The sequence below is a fragment of the Linderina pennispora genome (genome assembly GCF_002104995.1).
Source record: "Linderina pennispora strain ATCC 12442 chromosome Unknown DL89scaffold_158, whole genome shotgun sequence".
Classification (NCBI taxonomy): domain Eukaryota; kingdom Fungi; phylum Kickxellomycota; class Kickxellomycetes; order Kickxellales; family Kickxellaceae; genus Linderina; species Linderina pennispora.
This window is the reverse complement of record NW_024468406.1, coordinates 1-24,086: the sequence shown is the minus strand read 5'-3', so window position 1 is coordinate 24,086 and position 24,086 is coordinate 1. Positions and strand designations below refer to the sequence as shown.

The 24,086-nt window shown below is 53.6% G+C and overlaps 6 protein-coding genes across 6 annotated transcripts; all 6 read left to right on the top strand.

Moving 5' to 3' along the window:
* Positions 1-1,847: 1,847 nt before the first annotated feature.
* On the top strand, positions 1,848-2,071 carry DL89DRAFT_298106 (uncharacterized protein; the record flags this gene model as incomplete). The annotated part of the gene is made up of 2 exons (XM_040890775.1): positions 1,848-1,887; positions 1,938-2,071. The coding sequence occupies 2 exons, from the start codon at positions 1,848-1,850 to the stop codon at positions 2,069-2,071; spliced, it is 174 nt and encodes a 57-aa protein (XP_040739063.1).
* Positions 2,072-4,808: 2,737 nt separating this feature from the next.
* On the top strand, positions 4,809-6,627 carry DL89DRAFT_306429 (uncharacterized protein; the record flags this gene model as incomplete). The annotated part of the gene is given in 3 exon segments (XM_040890902.1): positions 4,809-5,120; positions 5,149-5,981; positions 6,001-6,627. 3 exon segments carry the CDS (start codon positions 4,809-4,811, stop codon positions 6,227-6,229), a joined length of 1,374 nt encoding a protein of 457 aa, XP_040739062.1. The 3' UTR covers positions 6,230-6,627.
* On the top strand, positions 6,628-7,273 carry DL89DRAFT_67759 (uncharacterized protein). Its single transcript, XM_040891972.1, has one exon. It carries the CDS (start codon positions 6,891-6,893, stop codon positions 7,227-7,229), a length of 339 nt encoding a protein of 112 aa, XP_040739061.1. The 5' UTR covers positions 6,628-6,890; the 3' UTR covers positions 7,230-7,273.
* Positions 7,274-7,965: 692 nt separating this feature from the next.
* DL89DRAFT_67717 (uncharacterized protein) lies at positions 7,966-10,260 on the top strand. Its single transcript, XM_040891970.1, has one exon. It carries the CDS (start codon positions 8,045-8,047, stop codon positions 9,974-9,976), a length of 1,932 nt encoding a protein of 643 aa, XP_040739060.1. The 5' UTR covers positions 7,966-8,044; the 3' UTR covers positions 9,977-10,260.
* Positions 10,236-11,182, top strand: DL89DRAFT_67736 (uncharacterized protein). The gene has a single exon (XM_040891971.1). It carries the CDS (start codon positions 10,495-10,497, stop codon positions 10,990-10,992), a length of 498 nt encoding a protein of 165 aa, XP_040739059.1. The 5' UTR covers positions 10,236-10,494; the 3' UTR covers positions 10,993-11,182.
* A 10,026-nt stretch (positions 11,183-21,208) lies between these two features.
* Positions 21,209-22,873, top strand: DL89DRAFT_67702 (uncharacterized protein). Its single transcript, XM_040891969.1, has 2 exons — positions 21,209-22,271; positions 22,792-22,873. Exons 1-2 carry the CDS (start codon positions 21,508-21,510, stop codon positions 22,808-22,810), a joined length of 783 nt encoding a protein of 260 aa, XP_040739058.1. The 5' UTR covers positions 21,209-21,507; the 3' UTR covers positions 22,811-22,873.
* The last annotated feature ends 1,213 nt before the right edge of the window (positions 22,874-24,086 follow it).

Genomic DNA, 24,086 nt, shown 5'->3' with positions numbered 1-24,086 from the left:
GAGCGTGATTCTAGTATGCTAACCTTCAGAGAATCCAGTAGCTATGAGCTTTATGGAATTAATAGGACTAGAGATTGCTGAGGAGAAAAAGGGAGGACGGGGTTCCAGTCCACAATGTTTATACAGGTGGGGATTTGGATCTGCACATGGTGGCAAAGGGAATGGGGTTGCCTGAATGTCAATACCTTCAACTTTGGAAATGATATAGGCGAGAAATATGTATGTGACTCTTCTGAGGATCCAATTATTTTTGGGTCATGATAGATTGCAAGCTCTGTGAGATTTTCGAAGATAACCGATCCAGGCAGACTGCCTCTAAAGATATGCCATGAATGTGCGATATCGGAATAAAACAGTGCTAAAATTTCAAGTGAAGGTGCGAATATCTTAGGTAGATGCTCAGCACTCTTAGTGTTGATGTGCAGATCCAACCTAGCGATGTATGAAGAGAAACATGTATTGCCCAGTTCTGAAAGTATAAAATTTGATTTAATTCTTGTTTGTAGTCGTGGCAAGTAAAAGTTTAGCATATCACCAAGTGGAAATAACGGCGGATTCTTCACTGGATACATAGATACACTACGACACAAATGCTTCCCATGAGGAATGTGAGTTATGAAATATTGTGAGGTTTGCGATAGTCGTTCTCTGACATCATCAGTTATAGGAGGTTTGGTGTCTGAATCCTGCTTTGCCGCCTGTGGATCCTCAATAAAACATATTTTCTCCAATCTAAGCCACTCGACAGTGCTGAATCCAAAAACCCCAAGGATATCTCCAAGAGACAAATAATCGATGGTACAGGCTCGAGATGAGATAACCAGCCTTTGAGTGTAGTGACTATTCTTTGATCTCACAATATGCAAGGTGTTTGTTCTCCATAGAATAGGGTGTGGTGATGAAGTTGAGAGATGCATGCCTCTGGATGCGAGCTGATTGGAATCAGAGGTGTTGCCATACAGACGTAGCTGGTCAGCAGTTGGCTCACAGTACAAGATAATCGCGATAGTATAGAGGCTCTCTTTTATAGCGTCTCTCCAGTGTTGGCAAACTCGGTTTAGTTGGAGGAATGAAATATAAATATCGACATTATCAGGAGTATCTAGCCAAAAAGTGTTATCATATATGGCGACAATTCGCTGAAGAATGTATGGTTTCAGTATAGCCCAGTGCGCCATTGGAGAAATAGGTGTTTGCGAGGTAGAACGGAAGAGAAATACAGCCTCGGGTGACAACTGCTGACAACCTACACGTATCATGCACAAGCCATTCCTCATTGGAGTTTCCCTAATCCTACTCCATCATCCACAATACTTGGCCCCAGGTGTTTACACAGGTCGCATAGATCTAATCTCGCTGCGGAAAGAAAAGGAGTATATACACACTATATGTTTCTGAAGGGTAATATAAGAGATACCATTTCAAACCCGAAGAGAGTAGAAAGAAGTATAAAAACCACGGGTGCTGCTTGACATCCCTTCGGATATCTGAGCTGGAGACAGAAAACTCACGCCGATTTGGCGTGAATGAACGGGAAGTTACAGATCTCTCACTACTGTCAGGACACGTCCCGATCAGCAAATTATATCAGATCTGTGTGGTCATGTGGTTTGTGGGAACTCTCTAATTGCACTGATTAATCGTCATCGTTCCTTGGCATTTCGAGTAGCGAGCACGTCATGCGGACGTCTCTCAGCTCTCTTGTCTTTATTGTTTTGTCTTTTGCCTAGTTTACAGCCTCAATATCCATAGAATGTAAGTAGTACTGTTAAAAAACGATGCTCAAGAACCAGCACTGCTTGTTCATGCTTGCTTAGTTTTGCTTCTACTGCCTTCCTCTTTGTAGCATGTCGGACAGCCAGAAGGTTATCATTGTGTTCAAGGAGGGTGCCACAGATGCTGAGAAGGATGCCATCAAGAGCTCAATCACCGCGCAGGCGGCAAGCTTGGTGACACTCTGGCGCTCATCAACGGCATCTCTGCCACCATTCCGAACAGCTTCACCTCATCGCTGACTGGCCATGCCGCTATTGACAGCGTCGAGAACGATGGTGAGGTGTCCATTCAGTAATCTTCGGCTTTGTTCGCCAGCCCATCTTTTGCCGGCCGCTAGGTACGAGCATTCATAAATATATTTCAGTCCTTGTTCAGTTGGTCAATGTGCGAGTCCCACCGGGCATCCTTGATTAGGAAATCGTACCATTCAGGCACAAGCAGGATGGTGGCTCCATGCCACAGCGAGTGCGCGTCGAACGAGTCTAGGAATGGCGGGAAGTCGAAGGCCTCGAGGCTAAAGGCGGCATCAGTCAAGAGAATCAGAACTGCGGGCTTCCACCACTGCTTGTTACGGTGGTGGTACGCCTGGTACGTCACCACGAACCATGCCACATTGCTCATCAGGCCGACGATGGCATTCGCCAGCATGTTGTACTGGTAGTCAAACTTGATAAACGACAGGTACCCGACATGCATAAAATACGGGACCGCGCAGAGCCCGGCTACAACCCGCGTTTCCCGCCAGGTCTTGAGCCGCAACAGCCGCACAACTCCGAGGAAGAACATGTACAGAACGTTGAGGCCTGCCGAGTAGTAATCGAGCTTCTCGGTGATCGAGAAGTCGCGAATATGGAACACGGCCGACCACAGCCACGTCCATGTCCCGAGCACCACAAAGACACTGAGCCATAGCCGCATCGGGTGCTGTTTCGATATGCCATTGCGCACCAGCGGCCAGCTCTTCAGGTGCATATACCCGTTCAGCACGCTGAAGATGACACTGGCTGGTTCCTGCACGCCCCAGATCCGCACAAACGGCCACTTGCCGTGATACTGGTACACAGGCGCGTTCTGCTTTTGCGCCGCGACCGTGAGTTGCCGCTGGCATTGTAGTCGCAATTGCTTTCACACGTCCAGAACAGCATACGCAGGTGCAGGGGCAATGGAGAGGCAGTTGGCGCACAGTCCGTTTGCTCGCATGCAGTTACACAGCTTTTGAAGGCGGGCTGCCGATCGCCGTAGGATGCCGAAGCGACGGTTGCAAGCAGTAACGCTGTAAGAAACCTCCAGGCCCTCATGTTCTATGCGTGGATATTAGGATAGCCGGCAGGAAACGTAAACAACAAAAGCTGAAGAGAAAAGTGTATGCGGGTTTCCGCCCATGCTGATATCGAAAATGCGAGCCATGCAGCAATTACCCTAGAAGGCAGGCTAGAAGTTGTGGGGGAAGTATCGAGTCGCGACTCGGTCCGGTCGCAGCTCGCTCCTCTCTGTATGCCATGTTCGTCAGATACTGGGCACTTGCTTCGCTTAGCCATGCACGCTCTGATGACTACCGCAGCCGCCTGATATCAACACCACAATGCCAGCACTTTCTGACAGGGTCGCCAGCATTGTGTGCAGGTCAGTTGCCATATTTCATTGAGCTTTTACTCAATCAGCAACTCAATTCCCTAATAGTAAAAGTTGAATGTAATCTAGTACACCAGTATTTGCTACATTTTCATGCCAGTAGATTTACAAACACCAGGCTTATATCTTCTTTTGTCTTTCTCTCCATGGACTCACTTCTGATACAGACAGTTTCACGCAAGATCACTGCCACCCAGTGGCTCCAGCCGCATGCTGGCAGTGCGTACAACGACACAGACCTGTATTTTGTCACCGGATCCAGCGCAACTGTGGCCGAGCTGTCTCTCTGGGCTACACCGAATCCGGACTTCGCCCAGCAGCCTACCAAGCCCACTGAGGCATTTGCCACACCCGCTGGGTGTGTGAATCACGAAGGTGATGTAACAGGCATTTCTGTTGCAGCCACTGCACGGCTATTGCTACCGGATCGTCACACGGCACTGTGTCGGTTTATCGCATCGATACCGATTCCACACAGCCACTGGAGTTGAGTGAATCCATCACGGCGCACCGGTACACCAACGGTGAGTTGGCTGTATGTACTGGTATTGCTGTCCAGCCAGCACCGGCCATGGACATCGAGATTGCCAGCTGCGGCGAAGACGGGCGTGTTGCGTTCGCGCCAATTTCCCGACTAGCCGCATTGCAAATGTACGATGTCGACAGCACAGTGATTACCGGTATTTGCTGGACCACACCGCAGCAGATCGCCGTATCGACGCGGACCAGCCAGGTCAAGCTCGTCGATCGGCGGTCGCCTGGCGATATTGCTGCTGCCTTTGTTAAACTGGCTGACAGTGTCGCATTTGAGTGCGTTAATGTGCACCCGTCTCAGCCGCACCGCATCGCCACGGGTACAGATGACGGGTCGGTGATGATTTGGGACATCAGGAACCCAAAGGAGCCGCAAACCGAGGCGTTCGGTGTCCATAGCGCGAATGTGTGGTCGGTGCAGTTCCACCCGGGAGATTGCAATAAGGTTGTGTCATGCTCCGACGATGCCACAATTGCAGTTACTGGCTGGGCTGGTGGCTCTGGTGAGCATAGCGTGCATACGCTGACCAATAGCCTCAATGTCATGTCTGTCAACTGCTTCGACATCTGTCCGTTCACCAAAACCAGCTTGCTAGTTGCAGGCTCGGATAGTGGCAGCATTCTGCTGGATAGCCGGGAGAATAGCGACTTCGACCTCTGAATACGACAACACACTCTTTCGCCGATTTCCTTGCCGCTAAAGTTTTACACCCAAGTAGTATCTCTGAGCATCATAGTCACGTGTATGGACCATCATTATTGCAGGTTTCATCAAAGTCTTATACTTGCTGCCCGCCATTTTTGGGATTGATAATTTCATAATACTCGTAAACTATCTCTACATCCTCTACAAATCTATATCACCAATGGGCTCTGGAAGCAGACCAGGAACACCGACCAGCCAAAAGTCGGAGGTGGCTATGACTACGGTCAGCGACGTGTCGAAGCTGACGATTGGGTGCAAGGCGTTTTTCGAAAAGGACAACGAAATCCGGCAAGCCGAAATTCTGTCAATCCGCGACAAGGCCATGCAGCACCGGGTGCAGCGCTCGGCCGAAGACGCACCCGTGCAGAACGAAAGGGGCGAGGTGGAGTTTGAATTCTACGTGCATTACATTGAGTTCAATAAGCGTCTCGACGAATGGGTGTCCGGCACACGTGCACGACTGGATAAACCAGTGACATTCCCGAAGAAGAAAAATAAAGCATCTCACGGCGGGAGTCACCACTCGGCCACGTGAGAAGAAGCGCAAGACCAACACCGGGTCGTCTGTGGCCACAGGCAGCGGCAGTGTGCCGCAGACCCCCGAGCATATTCGGCACGACGACGCGGCATATACGGCACCTCAGGGCACAGACGGGACGTTTTCAAAGGAGAAGGAGATTGAGAAGCTAAGGACACAAGGATCAATGACGCAGTCGAGCGGCGAGGTTGCACGCATGAAGAACCTGAATATCATCGAGATGGGTGAGTTCCAAGTCGAGCCGTGGTACTTTTCGCCGTACCCGACTGAAACAGCATATGTGCCAACCTTGTACATCTGCGAGTTTTGCCTATGCTATTATACCAACCACAAGCAGTACGAGCGGCATCGTACAAAGTGCACACTGCAGCACCCACCAGGCAACGAAATATACCGCAAGGACGACATCTCGTTCTTTGAGATTGACGGGCGGCGGCAAAAGATGTACTGCCGGAATCTGTGCCTGCTCTCAAAGTGCTTTTTGGACCACAAGACGCTGTACTACGATGTCGACCCGTTCCTGTTTTATATTCTGACGCAGCGCGATGAGCGGGGCTGCCATATCATCGGGTACTTTAGCAAGGAGAAGGAGTCAGCGGACAACTATAACCTGGCGTGTATCCTGACATTGCCGCAGTACCAGCGCATGGGGTACGGGCGTGTGCTGATGCAGTTCTCGTATGAACTGTCCAAAGCCGAGGGCAAGGAGGGATCGCCCGAGAAGCCACTGTCAGACCTTGGCTTGCTGAGCTACCGTGCGTTCTGGTCAGAAGTGCTGGTCGAGCTGCTGGTCGGGTTTGACGGCGGAGATCAGCATCGATGATCTAAGCAATATGACCAGCTTTACGACACAAGATATCCTGCACGCCCTGTTTAGTCTTGATGCGATCCGGTACTACCATGGCCAGCACTGCATTGTGCTGAGCGAGCGCGTAATCGAGCAGTACGAGCGGTTCAAAAAGAAGAAGCTGCGGCGTATCGACCCCACATGCCTGAAGTGGACGCCCAAGGTGTTCTCGCAGGCAGAGCTCCGGTACTTGTAAGGCCGGTGGATATTTTTAGAATGTATTGCCTGTTTATACCCGGCCAGTTTGAAGTGCATTGAAGGGGGCATACCCGTACACGGGCCATATTTCCAAGAGCTGATCGTCATCCATATCGCCGAAATGTCGGCCATTTACGAGGAGGGGCTCTGAGCCCACACTCTGGCCTGGGCGTGATGGGCCTAGGGGAACGTGTTAGCGAAGGAAATCGCTTGGAAATTCTTTTATCCCCGCCGCATGACCTGCTGTTCCCCGAGACCCGCTGCTTTTGGGGTCTGTGGATGTGTCCGAGGCTGAATCACCCGTAGCCTGTAGACGCGCTCCGACATACGCATCAGGTTGCAACCCTGTTTGCTGCCTCCCTCCACGAGCTACTTCGACAAGCAGCCACTTGCTCTTTTTTTGGCTTGCTGTTGTCTATTACCTCGCATATCGACCCAGAAACCCGACCCCTTCCCAGCAAACAACCCGCCGCATATGCAGAGCCACAATGCGGCAGGCCAAGGTCGATGGTTGCAAAGGTAAACAAACGGCAGGCGGTGCCGAAGGCAAAGGCACGCTGCGTGGATCTCACAAAAGGGGGTTGGGATCGGCACATTTCGACAAAGAGGGATGGGATAAAACCAGCTGATTTGCTGGCAGCATGGACAATCGGGGATAGATGGCAAGCAAGCCAGCTGCATCATGGGTTCGGCCCGAAATACTTGCCTTGACTGACATGATTTTGTTCCAGAAGAGAAGCGGGAGCCGGCTTTGGCCCACTTGCGCTGCTTTTATGGCAATCATTGGCGAATGTTCTTGCGAAGCCAGCATGCGGAATTGGGTGGAGCAAGGGATCGATAACGACTGCTCGCGCGGATTCATTGGGCTCTCTCGACGCTTCCTGATGCGGACTACAACCGACATATGGAGACATGTGCATGGAAACAAAGAAGCGGTACGTGCACGAGAAAACAATGCAGGAATATTCAGGTACACGTTCCAATCAGACTTGTTCTGATGCCATGTAGTTTTCCATCATGTCTATAAATAATGATTAGTGTGCATATGCAATTTAGAGGCTGCAGATTGCCAACATAGGGCCCATGCCGATACATGTGTGCTTGCCATTGAGTCTGGCAGAATTGAGCAGGACGTCCTGGCCATCTTACACTAAGAGTGTGTTGGTGGGTTCAAGCTGAAAACAGGATACCCTATGTCCTCTGCAATGGAGTTGGAAAAATGGATGCAGAGCCCGGCACAGGACAGCGTCTCCCACCACTCTCAATGCGCTGCTGGCCTAGGGCGATACACACCAAGGACTTGCACGGGCTAAACAAAGGACCGTCTACAATGGCAAACAGCAAATTACGGCCAATTTGTATGCAGCAGCGAGGGATCGGCCTCTCTTTATCTCTGCTCCTGGACGACATTCTCATTGACAGCTGGTGTTCGTCCACCATCATTACTTCTAGAGATGAAAAGGCATTGCAAGGTGCAAATCATCCGAATATCTTTGCCAGAAAATGCTGAATAGCAATCCATCCAGACGGGGAAGGAGCGGGCCGACCATGCCATGAAAGTGAAGGGGGTGTGTGGTTCGGCACCAAAATGGACATCGGTCCTTTTTTCACTTGCCAGCAATGGTCATCTGCTTGCCTCTTGGGACACACGGTGTGTCGCTCTCATGGTCCTCGCGGGCTATATAAAACCTGCAGTGTGGCTTCCCTAGACACCTTCATTCTCCTCAGATACAGCCTCGACTCTCTACTCACAACCCCTCTCCCCTCTCTTAATACCACTACATATATCGCTTCTAATACCCTTCTTTAAACAATGAAGATCACTGCTTCTGCCATCGGCCTTCTCGCCGCCATTCCGTCCGTCTTCGGTCTGTGGCCCATCCCTACCTCGCACACAGAGGGCAAGTCCAACAGCCAGGTCTGGTGGGTTGATATCCAGGTGCAGGGCCAGTCCAGCCCTGTTGTGCGCGATGCGGTCGAGCGCTACAGCAATATCATCAACAGCGAGTCGTTCCTGGCCCCTGTTGACTACAAGCGCGGCGTGCTGAAGACCCAGGGTGACTTCCAGGGCCTGGTTGTCTCGGTCGAGAGCACCGACGAGGCGCTCGGCCTCGAGACCGATGAGTCCTACACTCTGGACGTGCCTGTCAGCGGCAAGGCCTCGCTCAAGGCCAAGTCGCCGTACGGTGTGGTGCGTGGTCTCGAGACGTTCTCGCAGCTCGTTTCCTCGAATGGGAACAGCAAGGTTGTGGTCAACACGCCGATCAGCATCAAGGATGCGCCGGCGTTCCCCCACCGTGGTGTCCTGTTCGATACCTCGCGCAACTGGTACTCGGTTGACGCAGTCAAGCACACGCTTGATGCCATGTCATACAACAAGCTGAACGTGCTGCACTGGCACATTGTTGACTCGCAGTCGTGGGGCATTGAGTCCAAGACCTACCCCGAGCTGCACCAGAAGGGTGCGTACTCCGACAAGCAGCTGTACTCGTACAAGGACATCAAGGATATCGTCCAGTACGCCAAGAACCGTGGTATCCGCGTTATCCCTGAGTTCGATGTTCCGGGCCACACCTACGCCGTCGGCCTGTCGCACCCGGAGATCATGTCGTGCCTGGACGTGCAGCCTGGCTGGGACAAGTATGCTGCTGAGCCGCCCAGCGGTCAGCTCAACATTGCCAAGGATGGCTCGATTGAGTTCGCCAAGAATATCTTCAAGGAGTACGCTGCTCTGTTCCCTGACAACGTCATCCATGTTGGTGGTGATGAGGTCAACATGCACTGCTGGGAGACTGACCCCGATGTCCAGAAGTACCTGGCTGCCAACAAGAACGAGACCGTCGAGAGCCTGCTTCTCAGCTGGTACGGCAAGCTGCACAACTATGTTGGCAAGGACCTGAAGAAGACTGCCTTCACCTGGGAGGAGACCCTGTTCCACCACCCGTTCGATGCCCCAAGGACACCATCGTCCAGACCTGGATTGACTCTGCCTCGGTCCCCAACACCGTCAACCGTGGCTACCGCGCCGTCTCGTCCGACTACCAGTCGCTGTACCTTGACTGCGGCCACGGTGCCTGGCTGCCGAACTGGGACGGCAACTCGTGGTGCGACCCGTTCAAGACCTGGATGCACGTCTACAACTACGATGTTCTGGCCAACATCACCGACCCGGCCAAGCAGAAGCTGGTGCTCGGCACTGAGGTCGCTATCTGGTCCGAGCAGACCGATGAGCACTCGTTCGACCCGCGTGCCTGGCCCCGTGCTGCCGCTATGGCCGAGACCGGCTGGTCCGGAAAGAAGGACGCCAGCGGCCATGTCCGCACCACTGGCGAGGTTGCCTCGCGCCTGCACGAGCAGCGCTACCGCATGGTTGGCCGTGGTGTCAACGCCGAGCCCATGCAGCCTCTGTGGTGCGCTCGCAACCCGGGCAGGTGCGACCTGCCTTGAAAAGATGTATTGTTTTTCAATCCGTTCGCTCGATAATGCAATTGCTCCTCATCTATGTACATCATTTATACAGCAGAATGCTGCGCTATGCCCGGTTTTGGATACGCTTCAAATGTATTTTTCTAGCCATTTAGTGCACCAGCTGCCTGGGGGTCATGGCAAATGCTGCTACATCGCCCACCCTGAGTGTTCCTCATCGCTGACCTGCTGGTTAGCATCCTGGATGCTATCAACCAGCTCGACACCGGCCATTTCGATCTCATTAGCCTCAGCAACCATCGCTGCTTCGTTTATATGACCTGCCTGGAACTTCTCGTCCAAAAAATCAACAACCGAGTCTTTGCATAAAAACGGAGTCATCTCGCGCATCTCCAGGTCATTCCCGGAGGACACTGCTGGACACCCGATGTTGGGATTCTCAATCGGCTCGTCTGCCGGCTCTACCGAGGTCTCCCACTGCTTGGCCATGTGAGCAAGCCACACCATTTGCTGGGCAGTCATCTGGAACGACGAATGCACCGAGTCAATGAACGCAATGCCAACGCATTTCTGCACAAACCTGTCGAAATCGTATTTCAGCAGGTTCGCCACCGAGATGCCAGCTGTGTTGTAGCACACAAATGCAATGTTCTTTGCCGCATGGTTATCACGGAGAAAGCGTGACCACACATATCCGACGTGCTCATCGGGGGTCTCGTTACCGCGAATCTCGGTAGTCTTCCCAAGCGACTCAATGTTTGCATAGGTCTCGGGCTGCCCGTCTGCCGCAACAATGTTCTCATTTGGGTTCATGACCAGCACGCCATACCCCTGGGCATGCAGCGCCTGGATGTACGGGATCAGGCTGCCAGCGCGCAGCCCTTCTTTTACCAGCACGTTCCACGCCCAGACCCCCGGGCGCGGGCCATGGCCAGTGCAGAGGACCACCAGATTGGCGCACTCGAGGGCGCCGGGTGTGATAAAAATACTGGTGTGCGCAAGCGATTCTTCGGGCACGGCGATCGCCTGCATACCGATTTCGTCGCTGGTAAGCAGCTCAGTGACATGGCGGGAGGCGGCATCTGCGAGCATGTTGTAGAGCTTGAGGTTGCGTTTCTTGTTGCCTGGGTATACCTCAAATTCGTAGCGCCCGCCGGTGGTGGTGTTGAGCAGAGTGCCGTTGGTCGAGTCAAAGGCATAGCCGAGCTCGGAGAGCGTCAGCCGTGCATGTGTGACAGATGCAGATATATGGGGGCGAATAAACATGGTAAGGTGTTGCTTATTGGGAATGCATTGAAGGCATGGGCTGGTGGCGAAAAAAGACCAGGGACATAAATGGGATGGAAGCAATTGAGATAAATGGGACAAAAGAAAAACAAAGCAGGTGTCAGTAGAAAAGCTAGTCCTTCTTCTTGGTCTCCGACTGCGGGATACGCATGCTGACCGACCCATCCTCGTTGCCGAACCACGCTTCGCATGCCATCCGGCTGAACACGCCAACCTCGACGACGCCAGGAACCATCTTAATCAGCTGCTCAACCGCAACCGGATCATGAATCCTACCGACATGGACATCCAGAATGAAGTTGCCGTTGTCGGTGACAACAGGGCCGGCCTTGCGCACCGCATTGCGCAGCGTGGCGACCGGGTGGTTGAGCTCAAAGGCATCGGACGTGGCCAGGACGCCCAGAGCACGCGACCGCGGCACCAGGCGCTCAAGCTGGCGCTTGATGGTCTGCCAGGCGATAGGCGAGACCTCGACTGGAATGCCCTTGTCCCAGTTCTGGCCGAGAACCTGCGAGTTCTTGCGGTAGTCCGCAATCAGAACCAGCTTTGCCGAGGCATTGGCCACCAGCTTCTCGCGCAGGTGCGCGCCACCGCCGCCCTTGATGGCATTCAGCTCAGCATCGACCTATATGGAAAGCGAGATCAGTGAGGCGATGCTTTGTCGCTTGCACGCGCCTTATCGCGTGATTTGCTGGAGAACAGGAGGTAAAAGACAGTGCGCGAGCTTTTCTCACTGGACCCGAGCAGGGGGTTCCCTTTTATATCCCAGAGGGCTGGATCAGGAAGGCGAGCATTGACCACACAGATCGGTTGGAAGAAATAAGACGGATTTCATAATTGCCTGCTGGCCAGGGGCGCAGGGCTTTTCATCAGCAAGCCAGTACTTACCTCGTCGGCGCCATCAATAGTAACGTCGATGGCAGTGTAGGTGGTAGACGACGGGTCGGCATCGACCAAGCTACAAAGAAAACTGAATTAGCAACACCCTTCGCATATAACACAGGGCGAAAGCAGCCATGTGTAGGAAAGCCTCGTGCGCAAGTGGCTGATATGCGAAGCAGACATACTCATCCAGGTCGGCGGCGCGCAGGCCAGCCTCGTTAATAAGCTGCTTCGACTGGAAGCTGGTAGGCACGCACTGCAGCTCGGGGTGCAGCTTGCCCTCGTTCTTGAGCTCAAGCAGGCGCTCGGCAGCGTAGACGACGGTCGATCCACTGCCAACGCCCAGGACGCGGACAGACGGGGTGACGTGCTTGTCAACGGCGGCAAAGGCGGCGCTGCGCTTGGCTTGTTCAACAAGGCTGAGAGTGCTCATGGTGGCTGTGTGTCTGTAGGAGTGAATTAATTTAAGAGTGGCAGTAGAGAAAAATGACATGGAGGGGGTAGAAAAGATTGGAGATAGCAGGCAAGGACCGGCGCGCCGATATTTATACCCGCTGCTGGCCCTAAGCCGGCTTGGGCTGCGAGGGCTGAGGGCAAGCCGAGCCACCAATCGCCATGTTTTCATTTGGCCAGTGATGGAAACACCCCTCGTGTTTGCCTTTTTCAACCACTGTAGTCAAATTGTGTGTTTCGTTAAAGCCCAGCCAGAGGGAGAGTCGCATTTCAAAGCTCTTTTGGCCCTCCCACTATAATTCCTGTTTATAATCGCTGGTGGTAGAGGCAGATTGACACACTATACTTTGAAAGCACGCATTGTTGCCCCTTTTACAGACTCCAAAAACACTAGCGCACATACAAAAAAAAAAACAACCTTCTCGCAGCAGCCAAATGTCAAGCAATTCACATCCGAAGACTGATGAAAGCGGCGACACGGAGAACCTGTGGGAGTCGGCTCTGCAGCAGGTGGGCTCGTCAAAGGCAGTGGCGGCAAAGACAGTGCTGGTGCTGGGCGACTCGAACTGTGGAAAGACCAATGTCGTCTCGCAGCTATTCCAAGCATCGTTGCACCCGCAGACGGGCAACGGGCAGGATAGCAGCACTGTCTCCACAGCAATCGGCACAAACGATCCCCTCAGCGAGATCGAAACGCTGGTGACGCTGAGCAAACACGACCTTGCACTGTCGTATTCGTACATGGATGTGCGCGACGAGGACAACGAGGAGACAATTGCACGGCTCGGCATTTTCCAGCTTGCCTCGGATCGCACGACAGACCGCGAGCTGCTAAAGTACGTGCTGGACGCACGGTCGTTTGGCGGCTCGGCAGCGGTGATTGTGCTCGACTGGTCGAAGCCCTGGCGGTTCGTCAAGTCGCTTCTGCGCTGGTGCAATGTGCTTGGGGAGGCAATCGAGTGCGTGTGCAAGGACACGGGCGGGCGCGAGGCAGCGTCGAACAAGGGCGCAAGCGGGTGGACGTTGGGCAAGGCCACAGTGGATGAGTGCCGCGAGCGGCTGGAGCGGTTTCTGCAGGAGTATGTGGAACCGGCAGAGCCCAGCGGGGAAGCGCTGGCAGGCACGCAGAAGCTGGCAGCAAAGGCCGTCGATGTGCTGCTGCCGCTAGCCAAGGGTGTGCTGGAGGAGAATCTTGGCCTGCCGCTGGTCGTCGTGTGCACAAAGGCCGACTCGATGGCAGTGTTGGAGCGCGAGCGTGCATTCAAGGAGGAGGACTTTGATTACATCCAGCAGATTCTGCGTGCGATCTGCCTCCGGTTCGGAGCAGCGCTGATCTACACGTCGACGCATAACCCGACGACCTTCTCGACGCTCTACCATTACCTGGTGCACCGGCTGCTAAGCACACCCACGACACTGGCCACAGCCAATGCTGATGGCGAGGAGACACAGCTGGGCGAGTCACCAGCAGACGATGAAACAGGCAAAATGGATGTTGATGTGGCAGCCGAGCCTATGGTAGATAGCGCACGGGCAAGAGCAGGCTCTACGGCCACAACCAGTGCTCCGGCGGCTGCACAGAACTCGGCTGCCCTGACAAAGTACCCATTCCGGCTGCGTGCCAGTGTGGTTGACCGTGACGTGGTGTTTGTGCCTTCGGGCTGGGACTCGGTTGCCCAGATCAAATACCTGCGCGATTCATTCGACGTCGCTGCGGTGCAGGGCGCCTGGGAGTTTGATGCGCAGCGGTACCAGACGATTGTTGAGCGCGCCACGCGCGAGTCATCAGTGACAGCGCCGGTGCAGCTAAGCAGCAGCGATGCCAACAGCGCGGCATCGCTTGGAATAGCCATGCAGAGCGACCCCGAGCCAGCCGACACCAACAACAGCGTGCTGATAATGTTCGGCGAGGTTGTGTCGGCGCCCAAGCGGCGCACCGGTCGGGATGCCGACGGCAGCACCACTGTGGCAGCCGTGGCAGCAGCAGCAGCAGGCATGGCGAGCCACGTGGCTGTTGAGGACGACCAGTCGTTCCTGGAGCGCCTGTACGTCGAGCAGGAGGAGCAGATGCGGCAGGAGGGAGAGGAAACCAGCTACAACGATGTGCGCCCGCACCCGAGCGGCGGTGCATCCAGCAAGTTTGTGACCAACCTGCTGCGCAGCATGCACAGCGCCGAGTCATCGCTGTCAACTGCCATTGATGTGCCGTCGCCGCGGGAGACCAACAGCGGTAATGTATCTGATGACGGCGAGGACTTTGACAGTGTCGACACTAGCCCCATCCCCAATGCCTCTGGTGCCCGCCAGGCCCCTGGCATGCCACCAATGCCTGCAAATGCCGTGTCGCAGCCTACGCGACGGCGAGATTGGCGGCTCGCTAGGCCGCAATGCTGGCAATCGGGCGGCCCGTCCAGTCGCCTCCAGCGACCAGCCGCAGCACGGCACCATCAGGCGCAAGCTGACACTCAACTCGTCGCACAGCAAGCAGGCCAGCGGCGATGCTGGCTCGTCGAACGAAGAGCTGACGAGCTTTTTCCAGAGTCTGCTGGGCCGTAAGGGCGGGGTCGCCTCGGCAGCAGCTAGCAATAGCGGCAAGAGCTCGCCACAGCAGCCACCACGGCAGGTGGGACCCACAGGGATGACGAGAGCATCGACCACAGGATCACATAGGGACGTGCAGGCCGAGTTTGAGCGCCTGAAGACCCAGCTCAACCGGTCCAAGGAGTAACAAAAAGGGCTCTGTTTCTAGTTGAACAAAAATACTACAACTCCTGCAAGTTTTGCTTGGCAAACCTTAGCTGCTTTCTGGACAGGCTGCTGTTGCAGAGCAGGAGCTGGGCTGGGTGGTCTGGCGACAGATCCGACAAGTGATTCAGGCACACCGCCTTGTACACCTGCATGTGCGACGGCTTCTTGCCAAACACAAAGCTGTGCGAGCACAGATGCGTGCTCATCCAGCACTCCCACACGCCGTCTATAGCGCGGTCGCGCTCGCATGGGTCTGTTGCCGAAAAGTGCGCCAAGAGCCTTGCCAGGCACTTCCACGCAAACTTGTCCTGGCTGTTGCCCACATCAATAGCATCAACGACCACCCGGATCATCCTCTTGAGAACGTCCTGGTCGATATCCTCAGGCTTGTGCAGGGTCTCTTTGATGATCCCACTGAATCTGTCCGCCGACAGAGCAAACGGATCCGCCTGGATGTACTCCAGCGCGCTCTCCAAGCCTACCTGGTCCATCTCCATCGCCGCCCGGCGCGCCAGCAAGCTCTGGTCATCCTCCAACCACTTTGCCACAAACGCCTCGGCATCCTCCTGCCTGCCCAGCGCCACTAGTACCTGGACATACGCCGGCTTGACGAAATCGCAGTCAGGGTCGATCTGGAGCGCCCTGAACAGATGCGACTCGGCGTCCATCAGCGTGAACCTCGTGCTGGTCCACACATCCTCCTTGGCCAGCGGTAGGCAGCCCTGGATTCGCTCCAGATCGCCCTTCACCTTGGTCCGCAGTTGCAGCTCGTCCTCGCGCAGGCTCACGGTCAGAAGCCCATACAATGCATGGGCCATGGCGCTGCCGCTGCCGGCCTCCTGCACAAACACAGTCATAATATCGTATGCCCGCCGCATCGACCCGAGCTCGAGAATCTCGAGGAATATGCGCTCAAACATGCATAGCTGTGGCCATTGCGTGTGCGTGACGGTGTGCATCAGGTCGAGGTACGGCGCCAGGGACCGTGCTGGCTGCTGCTGCCGGAGTGTGTCCAGGAAGGGCTGCCAGATTCGCTGCAAGGGCGCGCGTGCTCCGTTGATGGTGGACAGAAGCAGCCGGCTGGCGGTGTCGTAGGAGCCGCGCTTCGTGTGCGTGTGTATCAAGTGCACAGTGGTGTTGCGGAACTGGTTCAGCGCCTTGTAGGTCACGCTGTGCCTTGGGATGCGCGTGTTTCGTACTGCCCGGCCCATGGCTTTTTTTGTCTTGCTGAATAAATGTAATGGAAAAATGAAATAAGAATCGGCTTTAGCTTGGTGGCTGCGGAATTGCACCACCTGCCCAGACATGCCCTTTGGGGTCTTATGGCTTGAGATCCGACACGTTGGTGATCCGCCCATCCACCATTGGCGACACAACCGCCCACTGCGCAATCAGCTCCTCGGACGCATATGACCTGGTGTCTTTGCGGTTGATCGGCACGCCGGGCAGCAGACCATCGAGATCGTCGTTCCTCGGTACCCGTTCGTCGTCGGGACATGGCAGCGGCACGCGGCTCGTGTCCTCATGGCCAAACAGCGCCGTGCGCGCCACCCTTAGCGGCTGCTGGTCGCTAGGCAGCCGCTCGGCACTGGACAGCAGCGCCTTGACGACATTAGTGCGGCGGTGCGTGAGCAGCTGTGCCTTGGCGGCCAGCCGGTCGTGGTATTTCTGCACGATCTCGGCAATAGTGCCGGCCAGCCCCTGCTTGGACTGCTCTCTTGCCAGAGCCCGGAGGTTATCCGCGTGCTTGATAATCAGGCGCTTCCACTCGGACTGCTTGGCCGGCTGCTCCTCCTGCTCGGGCTGCAGGCTCTTGTGGCGCGCAATCGAGCAGCTCTGTGCATGGCCGTGCAGTTTGAATTTGAGCGCATTGGTGACGGCCAGGCCGTGGAAGAACCGGCGGTAGAGGTTGGAGAAGGAGATTCCGTTTTCTTCGTCCAGCAGAAGCTCGCCCTCGTTCAGTGCCTCGTAGCCGTCATGCCCCTGGTACATGTAGTCGCGCGTAGCCACAATATACTCGGCCGACATATCCAAGAGTTCGTCTTCTTCGCCGCCGTACTCGGAATCCACGTCGGTGTCGGACTCCCACGCGTCGCTGCTGCGCCTGGATTGCGGCGGGGTGGCCGAGTCCTCGCGCGACAGGGCGCTGTTCTTGATGGCCACGCGGTGCAGCGGCGGCACATCCTTTGTGCGTCTCTCCAGCTGCTCGGCCTTCTCCTGGTCCTTCGCAATCCCCAGCTTTCCGGCCCTTGCCGCAGCCTTGGCCGACGCCGTGATCATAATCGACACCACGCGGTCGCCGGGCGCCCTCCTCGGGTCGAAACTGGAACCGGAGCCCGCTGACCTGCGGAAACCGGCCCTCCTGCGCCGGCCACTTGCTGACGCCGTTCTCTAACGCCCGTCTGATCTGGTCGCCGGTCAGCCTGACCACCACCACCGGGTCGTCGAACGGGAAGATCTCCATGATATCGCGCAGCTTGACCTCCCCGGTCTCGTACACTTTGTCGGAGCGGATCGCCCCGCCGCACAAAAACCCAATCTGCACACCAATGGTCTCGGCGTAGCACAGCCGCATCAGGTCGGCCGAAAGGCTGCCGATGTTGCTTTCCTGCGTGCGGCAGACGGTCGAGCGGGCATCCCAGGCTGTGGTCGTGAACCCAACCACCTTGTCCATGGCCTTGCTGAGGTGCGCCTCGATCTTGTCCACCATTTCGCTGATCTCCTTCTCCTCCTCGATCTGCCTTGTGACGCGGTGACGCACAACGTCGACCTTGCTCACTGCGCCCGGCCTTGCCAGCGTCAGCGTGATTTCGCTCAGATCGCGGAAATCCGTGCCGCTCTTGATCACCCGCCTGCCTGCCTCGCCCTCGGCCAGCTGGCTGCGCTCCTTCTGCCAGCTGGCAAGCATCTGCACGTCATCACTGTCCTCCGGCACCAGGTCCTTGCTTGGGTCCTGGAACGAGTCAATGCCCGAGCCCAGATAGTAAAAGTGGTCGTGGCCGGACAGCACCAGATCAACAACATCCTTGCAGGCATCCGCCAGCTTGATATCGTTCGGCAGCCGCATATGCGACAGACAGATGACCAGATCGCAGGCCATCTCCGGGTCGCTCTTATCGCGCAGCTTCTCGGCCATTGTCCGTGCCTCGGCAATGAAATCGTGGTACTGGAACGTCGGCGGCAGACACGGCAAGGTATCAAGCCATTCCTTCTCGACAATGCCAATGATTCCTACCCGCATTCCGCCTACCTCTTTGACCAAGTGCGTCACGCTGCCCGTGGCCGCCGGCCCGCCTGTGTCCTTGTCGGTCAGGTTGCTGATCACCCAGGGGAAGTTGTTGCGCTGGATCAGGCCCTCCAGGACCTCGATGCCCTGGTCGAACTCGTGGTTGCCAAAGGCTGCCGCGTCGATCTTCAGCCTGTTCAGTACAGGGAGCATGTGCTCGCCGCGGGAGATGCTGCTTTCGAGGCTGGGGAAGTACGCATCGCCTGAAAATAGCGTTAGCGTTGGCGTGTCGCTTTGCTGGAGCGTGTGCATCAGGTGGCCGAACCGCGCTGCGCCGCCAACCGGCTCCTTGGCGCTGGCCGCCACATGATAGACGTCATTGAAGTGTAGAATACGCAGAGTGTCGCTGGCCATGAGGGGAGTTGTTTACTGTCAATGTATAAAGGAGGAGAAAGGGTGATTAGAGAGAGAGGGAAAGATAAGGCAAAAGATGCATTCTGCCCTTCCCAATATGTGCAACCAGCGCAATTCATTCGGTGGTCTCAAGAAGCACAAGCACTACACGTGCGGATTTTAAAAAAATGAAAAGCGCTATTCAGAAGTACGGCCCTACTCCTGAAACCCCCGCAGTCTCCAAACCCGCCTCCACCGAGGAGTGCTGCTGGCTGCCCTTTTAATTCTACGGGCTTGTGCTGCAGTGCCGATAAAGCGCGCTTGGCCATCTTTGGCATTGCTAGAAATAGAACTAATCTACTATATGGATTGAAAATCACAAAACATGTGGACTGGCTTCTCGATTTCTAGAGCTAATCATGGTCGGCAATCTGGCTTGACAAGCATGTAGAGTAGGAAATAAAACAAAGTAGTGCAATGAATCCGTCACTCAGCTTTGTCCATCCAATATATGCACTATACATGCAAACCGACGTACATTTAAACATGCACAATTTCAGTGTACACCATATATATCAAATGGCTATTCTTGTTTCAGCAGCATGTTTGTTCTAGACGCATTTCTCTTAGCTCTCTAGAGGACTCCCTTGGTGCTAGGAACATCGTTCGATCCTGTGCGCGCGACAGCCTCGCGCAGCGCAACTGCCAGCGCCTTGAATGCCGACTCCGCACGGTGGTGGTCGTTGAAGCCCTTCAGCACATCGACGTGCAGAGTAATTCCAGCAGCCGTAGCGAACGACTCCAAGACGTGCGGGATCATCTCGCACGACAGCGTGCCAATCATCTCGCGCTTCAGCCCCAAGTCAATCGACGCGTGCGGCCGGCCCGAAATGTCAACCACGGCGCGCGAAAGCGCTTCGTCCAGCGGGCAGTACGCATGTCCAAACCGCCGAATGCCGCGCGGCTCGCCCAGCGCCTGCTTGAATGCCATTCCAAGGGCGATGGCCGTGTCCTCGGCTGTGTGGTGGTCGTCAATGTGCAGGTCGCCGGTGCACTTTAGCGTCAGCGACCATTTGCCGTGCTTCGCCAGCGCATGGTACATGTGGTCCAGGAAGCCGATGCCTGTGTCGATGTTGATGACCTGCTCGGCTGCCGAGTCCAGCGACCCGATCTCCCAGTGTGATGTGGATGTCGGTCTCATTGGTCTTGCGAGACACAGTGGCGGTGCGTTCCTGTGACATGGTTCTGAAAGTAGAAAGGTCGTGCGCGAGATAGCTGGAGAAGAAAAAAAGGCGGTCCAGCCTGGGCTTCAGTTTTTTCTCGCTACTGGTTTATCTCAAGATCGATCCACATGTTGTGAGTCATGTCCTCTTTGCTAGCCTGGCAGGCTGTGTTGATGAGCTGTCGTTCTCCGGAGTGCGCCACAGCCAAGGGTAAACAGTGGGTTAATCGCGGCGGCCGCTTATTTAATTTTATTTAATGTACGTTTTGTGCTAATCTGCTCTCATCCTAGACACGGCCAGAGCTGCCCAGGTAGTATGCAGCTGGGCGCGGCGCCTGCGTCTTCCACCGCTCCATGCCAGCACGCAGCGTCGCGCGGTCTTCGGCAGTCAGCCGGCGGTCATCGTCGGACCGAATGCAGCTTCCGATCATCATGAAGAACCCGAACGAGGCTCCTGATCCCAGGGCATACTGGCCGATCGTGCCCAGGTATCCGCGCGGTCCCGGGCCGACCTTCATGGTCGTGTAGAATCCGATAAGGCAGCCAAGGCAGGCTCCGACTGATCCACCCATGAGCAGGCCCATCTTGGCCTTGTCCCACAGCGACGGCTCGTAGTGCGACATTGTTGTATTACGTCTGGCTCGGTTTATCCGCTTAGCAAAAGAAAGAGAGGTGAAGGCAAGGAACCCAGTGAACCCGGAGGTTAGGCAAGTAAAAGCAAGTGTCGTGAAGCTGAAGGGGGAGAAGAAACGCAAAATGCAAAAGGCACTGGTGGCGCGATAACCACATGGACCTGGAGCAACTCAGCTTAGTGTCATATCCGAAAGATCAACTGATCTGATCTGTGGGTGGAGATCAGAGCCGCTAAGACAGTGTTGTATAGAAGATCCCAGTATCAGCTTCACGGGACCATCAGTGTTGATATTTTATTGCCAGTTGACTTTACAGAATCTAGCAGGAATTTCTCACCAGTATAACCGGTAGCCGGTTCATCGGAGAGTTTAAGGCGTGCTCCATCGCTGCTTGGTATACCAGTTTCGCAGCCTCTCTATATCTGAGCAGCAATGAGGCTTGAGAAGGGATGCCAGGAAACACTCGTGGTTTTTACACTTCTTTCTACTCCCTTCGGGTTTGAAATGCTACATCCCATCTTATCCTTCAGAAACACATAGCGTGTATATGCGCCTTTTCTTTCCGCAGCGAGATTAGATTTATGCGACCCGTGTAAACACTTGAAGCTAAGTATTGTGGATGATGGAGTAGGATTAGGGAAATGTGGACAAGGATTGACATGCGCATGACAAGTGTAGGTTGTCAGCTATTGTTAACAGAAACTCCATCTCTCCTTCACTCCACCTCGCAAACACCTATTTCTCAAATGGCGCACTGGGCTACACTGAAACCATAAATTCTTAAGCGAATTGTCGCCATATATGATACCACTTTTTGGCTGGGTACTCCTGATGATGTCGATATCTATATTTCATTCCTCCAGCTAAACCAAGTTTGCCAACGCTGGAGAGACACTATAAAGCAGAGTATCTATACTACCGCGATTATTTTGTGCCGTGAGCCAACTGCTGGCCAGGTACGCCTGTATGGCAACACCTCTGATTCCAATCAGCTCGCATCCAGAGGCATGCATCTCACAGTCTCATCACCACACCCTATTCTATGGAGAACCAACATCCCACATATTGTGAGATCAAAGAATAGTCACTACACTCAAAGGCTGATTATCTCATCTCGAGGCTGTATCATCGACTATTCGTCTCTTGGAGATATCCTTGGAGTTTTTGGATTTAGCACTGTCGAGTGGCTTAGATTGGAGAAAATATGTTTTATTGAGGATCCGCAGGCGGCAAAGCAGGATTCAGACACCAAACCTCCTATAACTGATGATGTCAGAGAACGACTATCGCAAACCTCACAATATTTCATAACTCACATTCCTCATGGGAAGCATCTGACTCATAGAGCATTTATGTATCCAGTGAAGAATCTGCCAGTATTTCCACTTGGTGATATGCTAAACTTTTACCTACCTCGGCTACAAACAATAATTTTATCAAATTTTGTGCTTTCAGAATTAGACAACACATACTTTTCTTCATACCTCACTAGGTTGGATCTGCACATCAGCAGCGAGAGTGCCGAGCATCTACCTAAGATATTCGCACCTTCACTTGAGATCTTAACCCTATTTTATTCTGATATCGCACATTCATGGCATATCTTTAGAGGCAGTCTGCCTGGATCGGTTATCTTCGAAAATCTCACAGAGCTTGCAATCTATCATGACCCAAAAATAATTGGGTCCTCAGAAGAGTCGCATACATATTTCTCGCCTATATCATTTCCAAAGTTGAAGGAGTTACGTTTAGATTACTATCCATTCAATGATCCCAGCGCCCTCACTTTATTCAAAGACGCACCAATAGAAAATGGTACTATCCTTAGTATAGTTGATAAATTCCAACACTCTGCAGTTTCTATCTTCAGAAATGTTCCGGTTCTAGTTATTTTTATCAGAAAATTAGATTACTTCTCCTCACCCTTTTCCTATTCTTTCCTTTTTTATTCTCGAATCGGTCCAGTCTTTGGTCTGGTCTCTTTTGCTTCCTTTTTTTCGCCAACTCCCTATTAATCTCTCTAAGACTACCTTGGTCTGTCTCCTTTCTCCAATATATTCTTTACTTGGGTGCTACAGCCCGACCAAACTTAATAGCTCGTAACCTCAAACAATTTTCATCTTAGGCCGGAAGGACAACGCGCATGACGAAGCTGCAGGGTCTATTGCAAAGGAATCTTTTCAGCAAACCATTTTCTACTTCCACTGCCGAACTACATATTCAGACAAGTTTACCAGTCACACTCCCCAATACGATTCTGTGGACGAAATTAGAAAAGCTGTATCTTCGGTTCCCTGTTTATCTTTCTGATCTCATTCACATTCTCCCTCAACTTCCTCGTCTGCGCTGGCTCATTGTTGGAGCCATATACTACACTGGACATTGTATAGAGAATACCGAATCAGTGCAAATCTGGAATAGCACCCTTACTCAGGTCATTCTTTTCTCAAGCATCGTGGATATACCATCGATTCCATCTCTTGACGCAATGTGTTACTTTGGTGTCTGGATTGCCCTCTCTTCTCAAACTGGCTGTCCCAGAGGATATGATGACTTTCGCAATAACTGCACTCTCTACACACACTATCTCTCGGAATCAAACGAAACGGGCGCTTCAAGTCGTTGGATACCGTCCAAAAAGAGGATGGCTTTATCATAATTTTGGAATTCCTTACACCAGCTCTTGAGACGACTGCATTTTCAAATATTATCTGGGCGAGGTGAAGGCATCATTACATTCTTTATCATACACTCATATCCTCTATATGATATTGCGTATTTCGCTGTTGGTCTTTCGCATGCTGTTGCCACACCCTTGAAGACATCAGCGCTAGCAAGGAGATATCAGTCAAACTCAACACGAATTAACGTGAGCTAGTCTCCAGAGCAAACCTATGGCTACTTCACCTGAGAGTTTAGAATGTGCTCTATCGTTGCCTGGTATCCCAGTTTTAATACAGCACTATATCTGAGCGGTAAGAGGTTTTAAGGACACCATGCAGCAGTCGATGTCTCATTTCCTGTTCTCTTCATAGTATTTTAATAATCCATATGATACTTTAACGCCAAGGTATTCAGCAATTGGTATACCGCAGTCCTGGATTAGAAAATACTCCAGCTGATATCCAAAGCTGACATCATGGGCTAGAGAATCACTCTTGACTATTGCAGGTATGCATGGAACAGTCTTGGCCTGAAGCTGTTTATAAACAGGGCCCTCTGGAAGTCTGTCATCTGGCGTCCAAGAGAGCTTCAGATAGGCTGGTCGCTTATCATAGACAGCATGGAGTAGGCACGCCAGCGAGCTGATTTGTTGGGAGTATAGATGTGTATTAAAAAACAATTATTAATGGTGGCTTTAATACTGAGGGGAAAGAGAAAAGATCCACAACGCGGCTGTGTCAGTAAATAGCCAATTCCGGGTAGATCCATATAGACAGGCGTATGCCGAGGCGCCTACAGGCAATAAGAGTTAGTAATGTTTCACGGCTGATGCGGCCGTCTCTGTTAGCATGGTAGCAGGCCCTACAGTGGATATGTGTTGCAGCTATCAATCCGCCTCACAAGCGGAAAAATAAAAGGCACG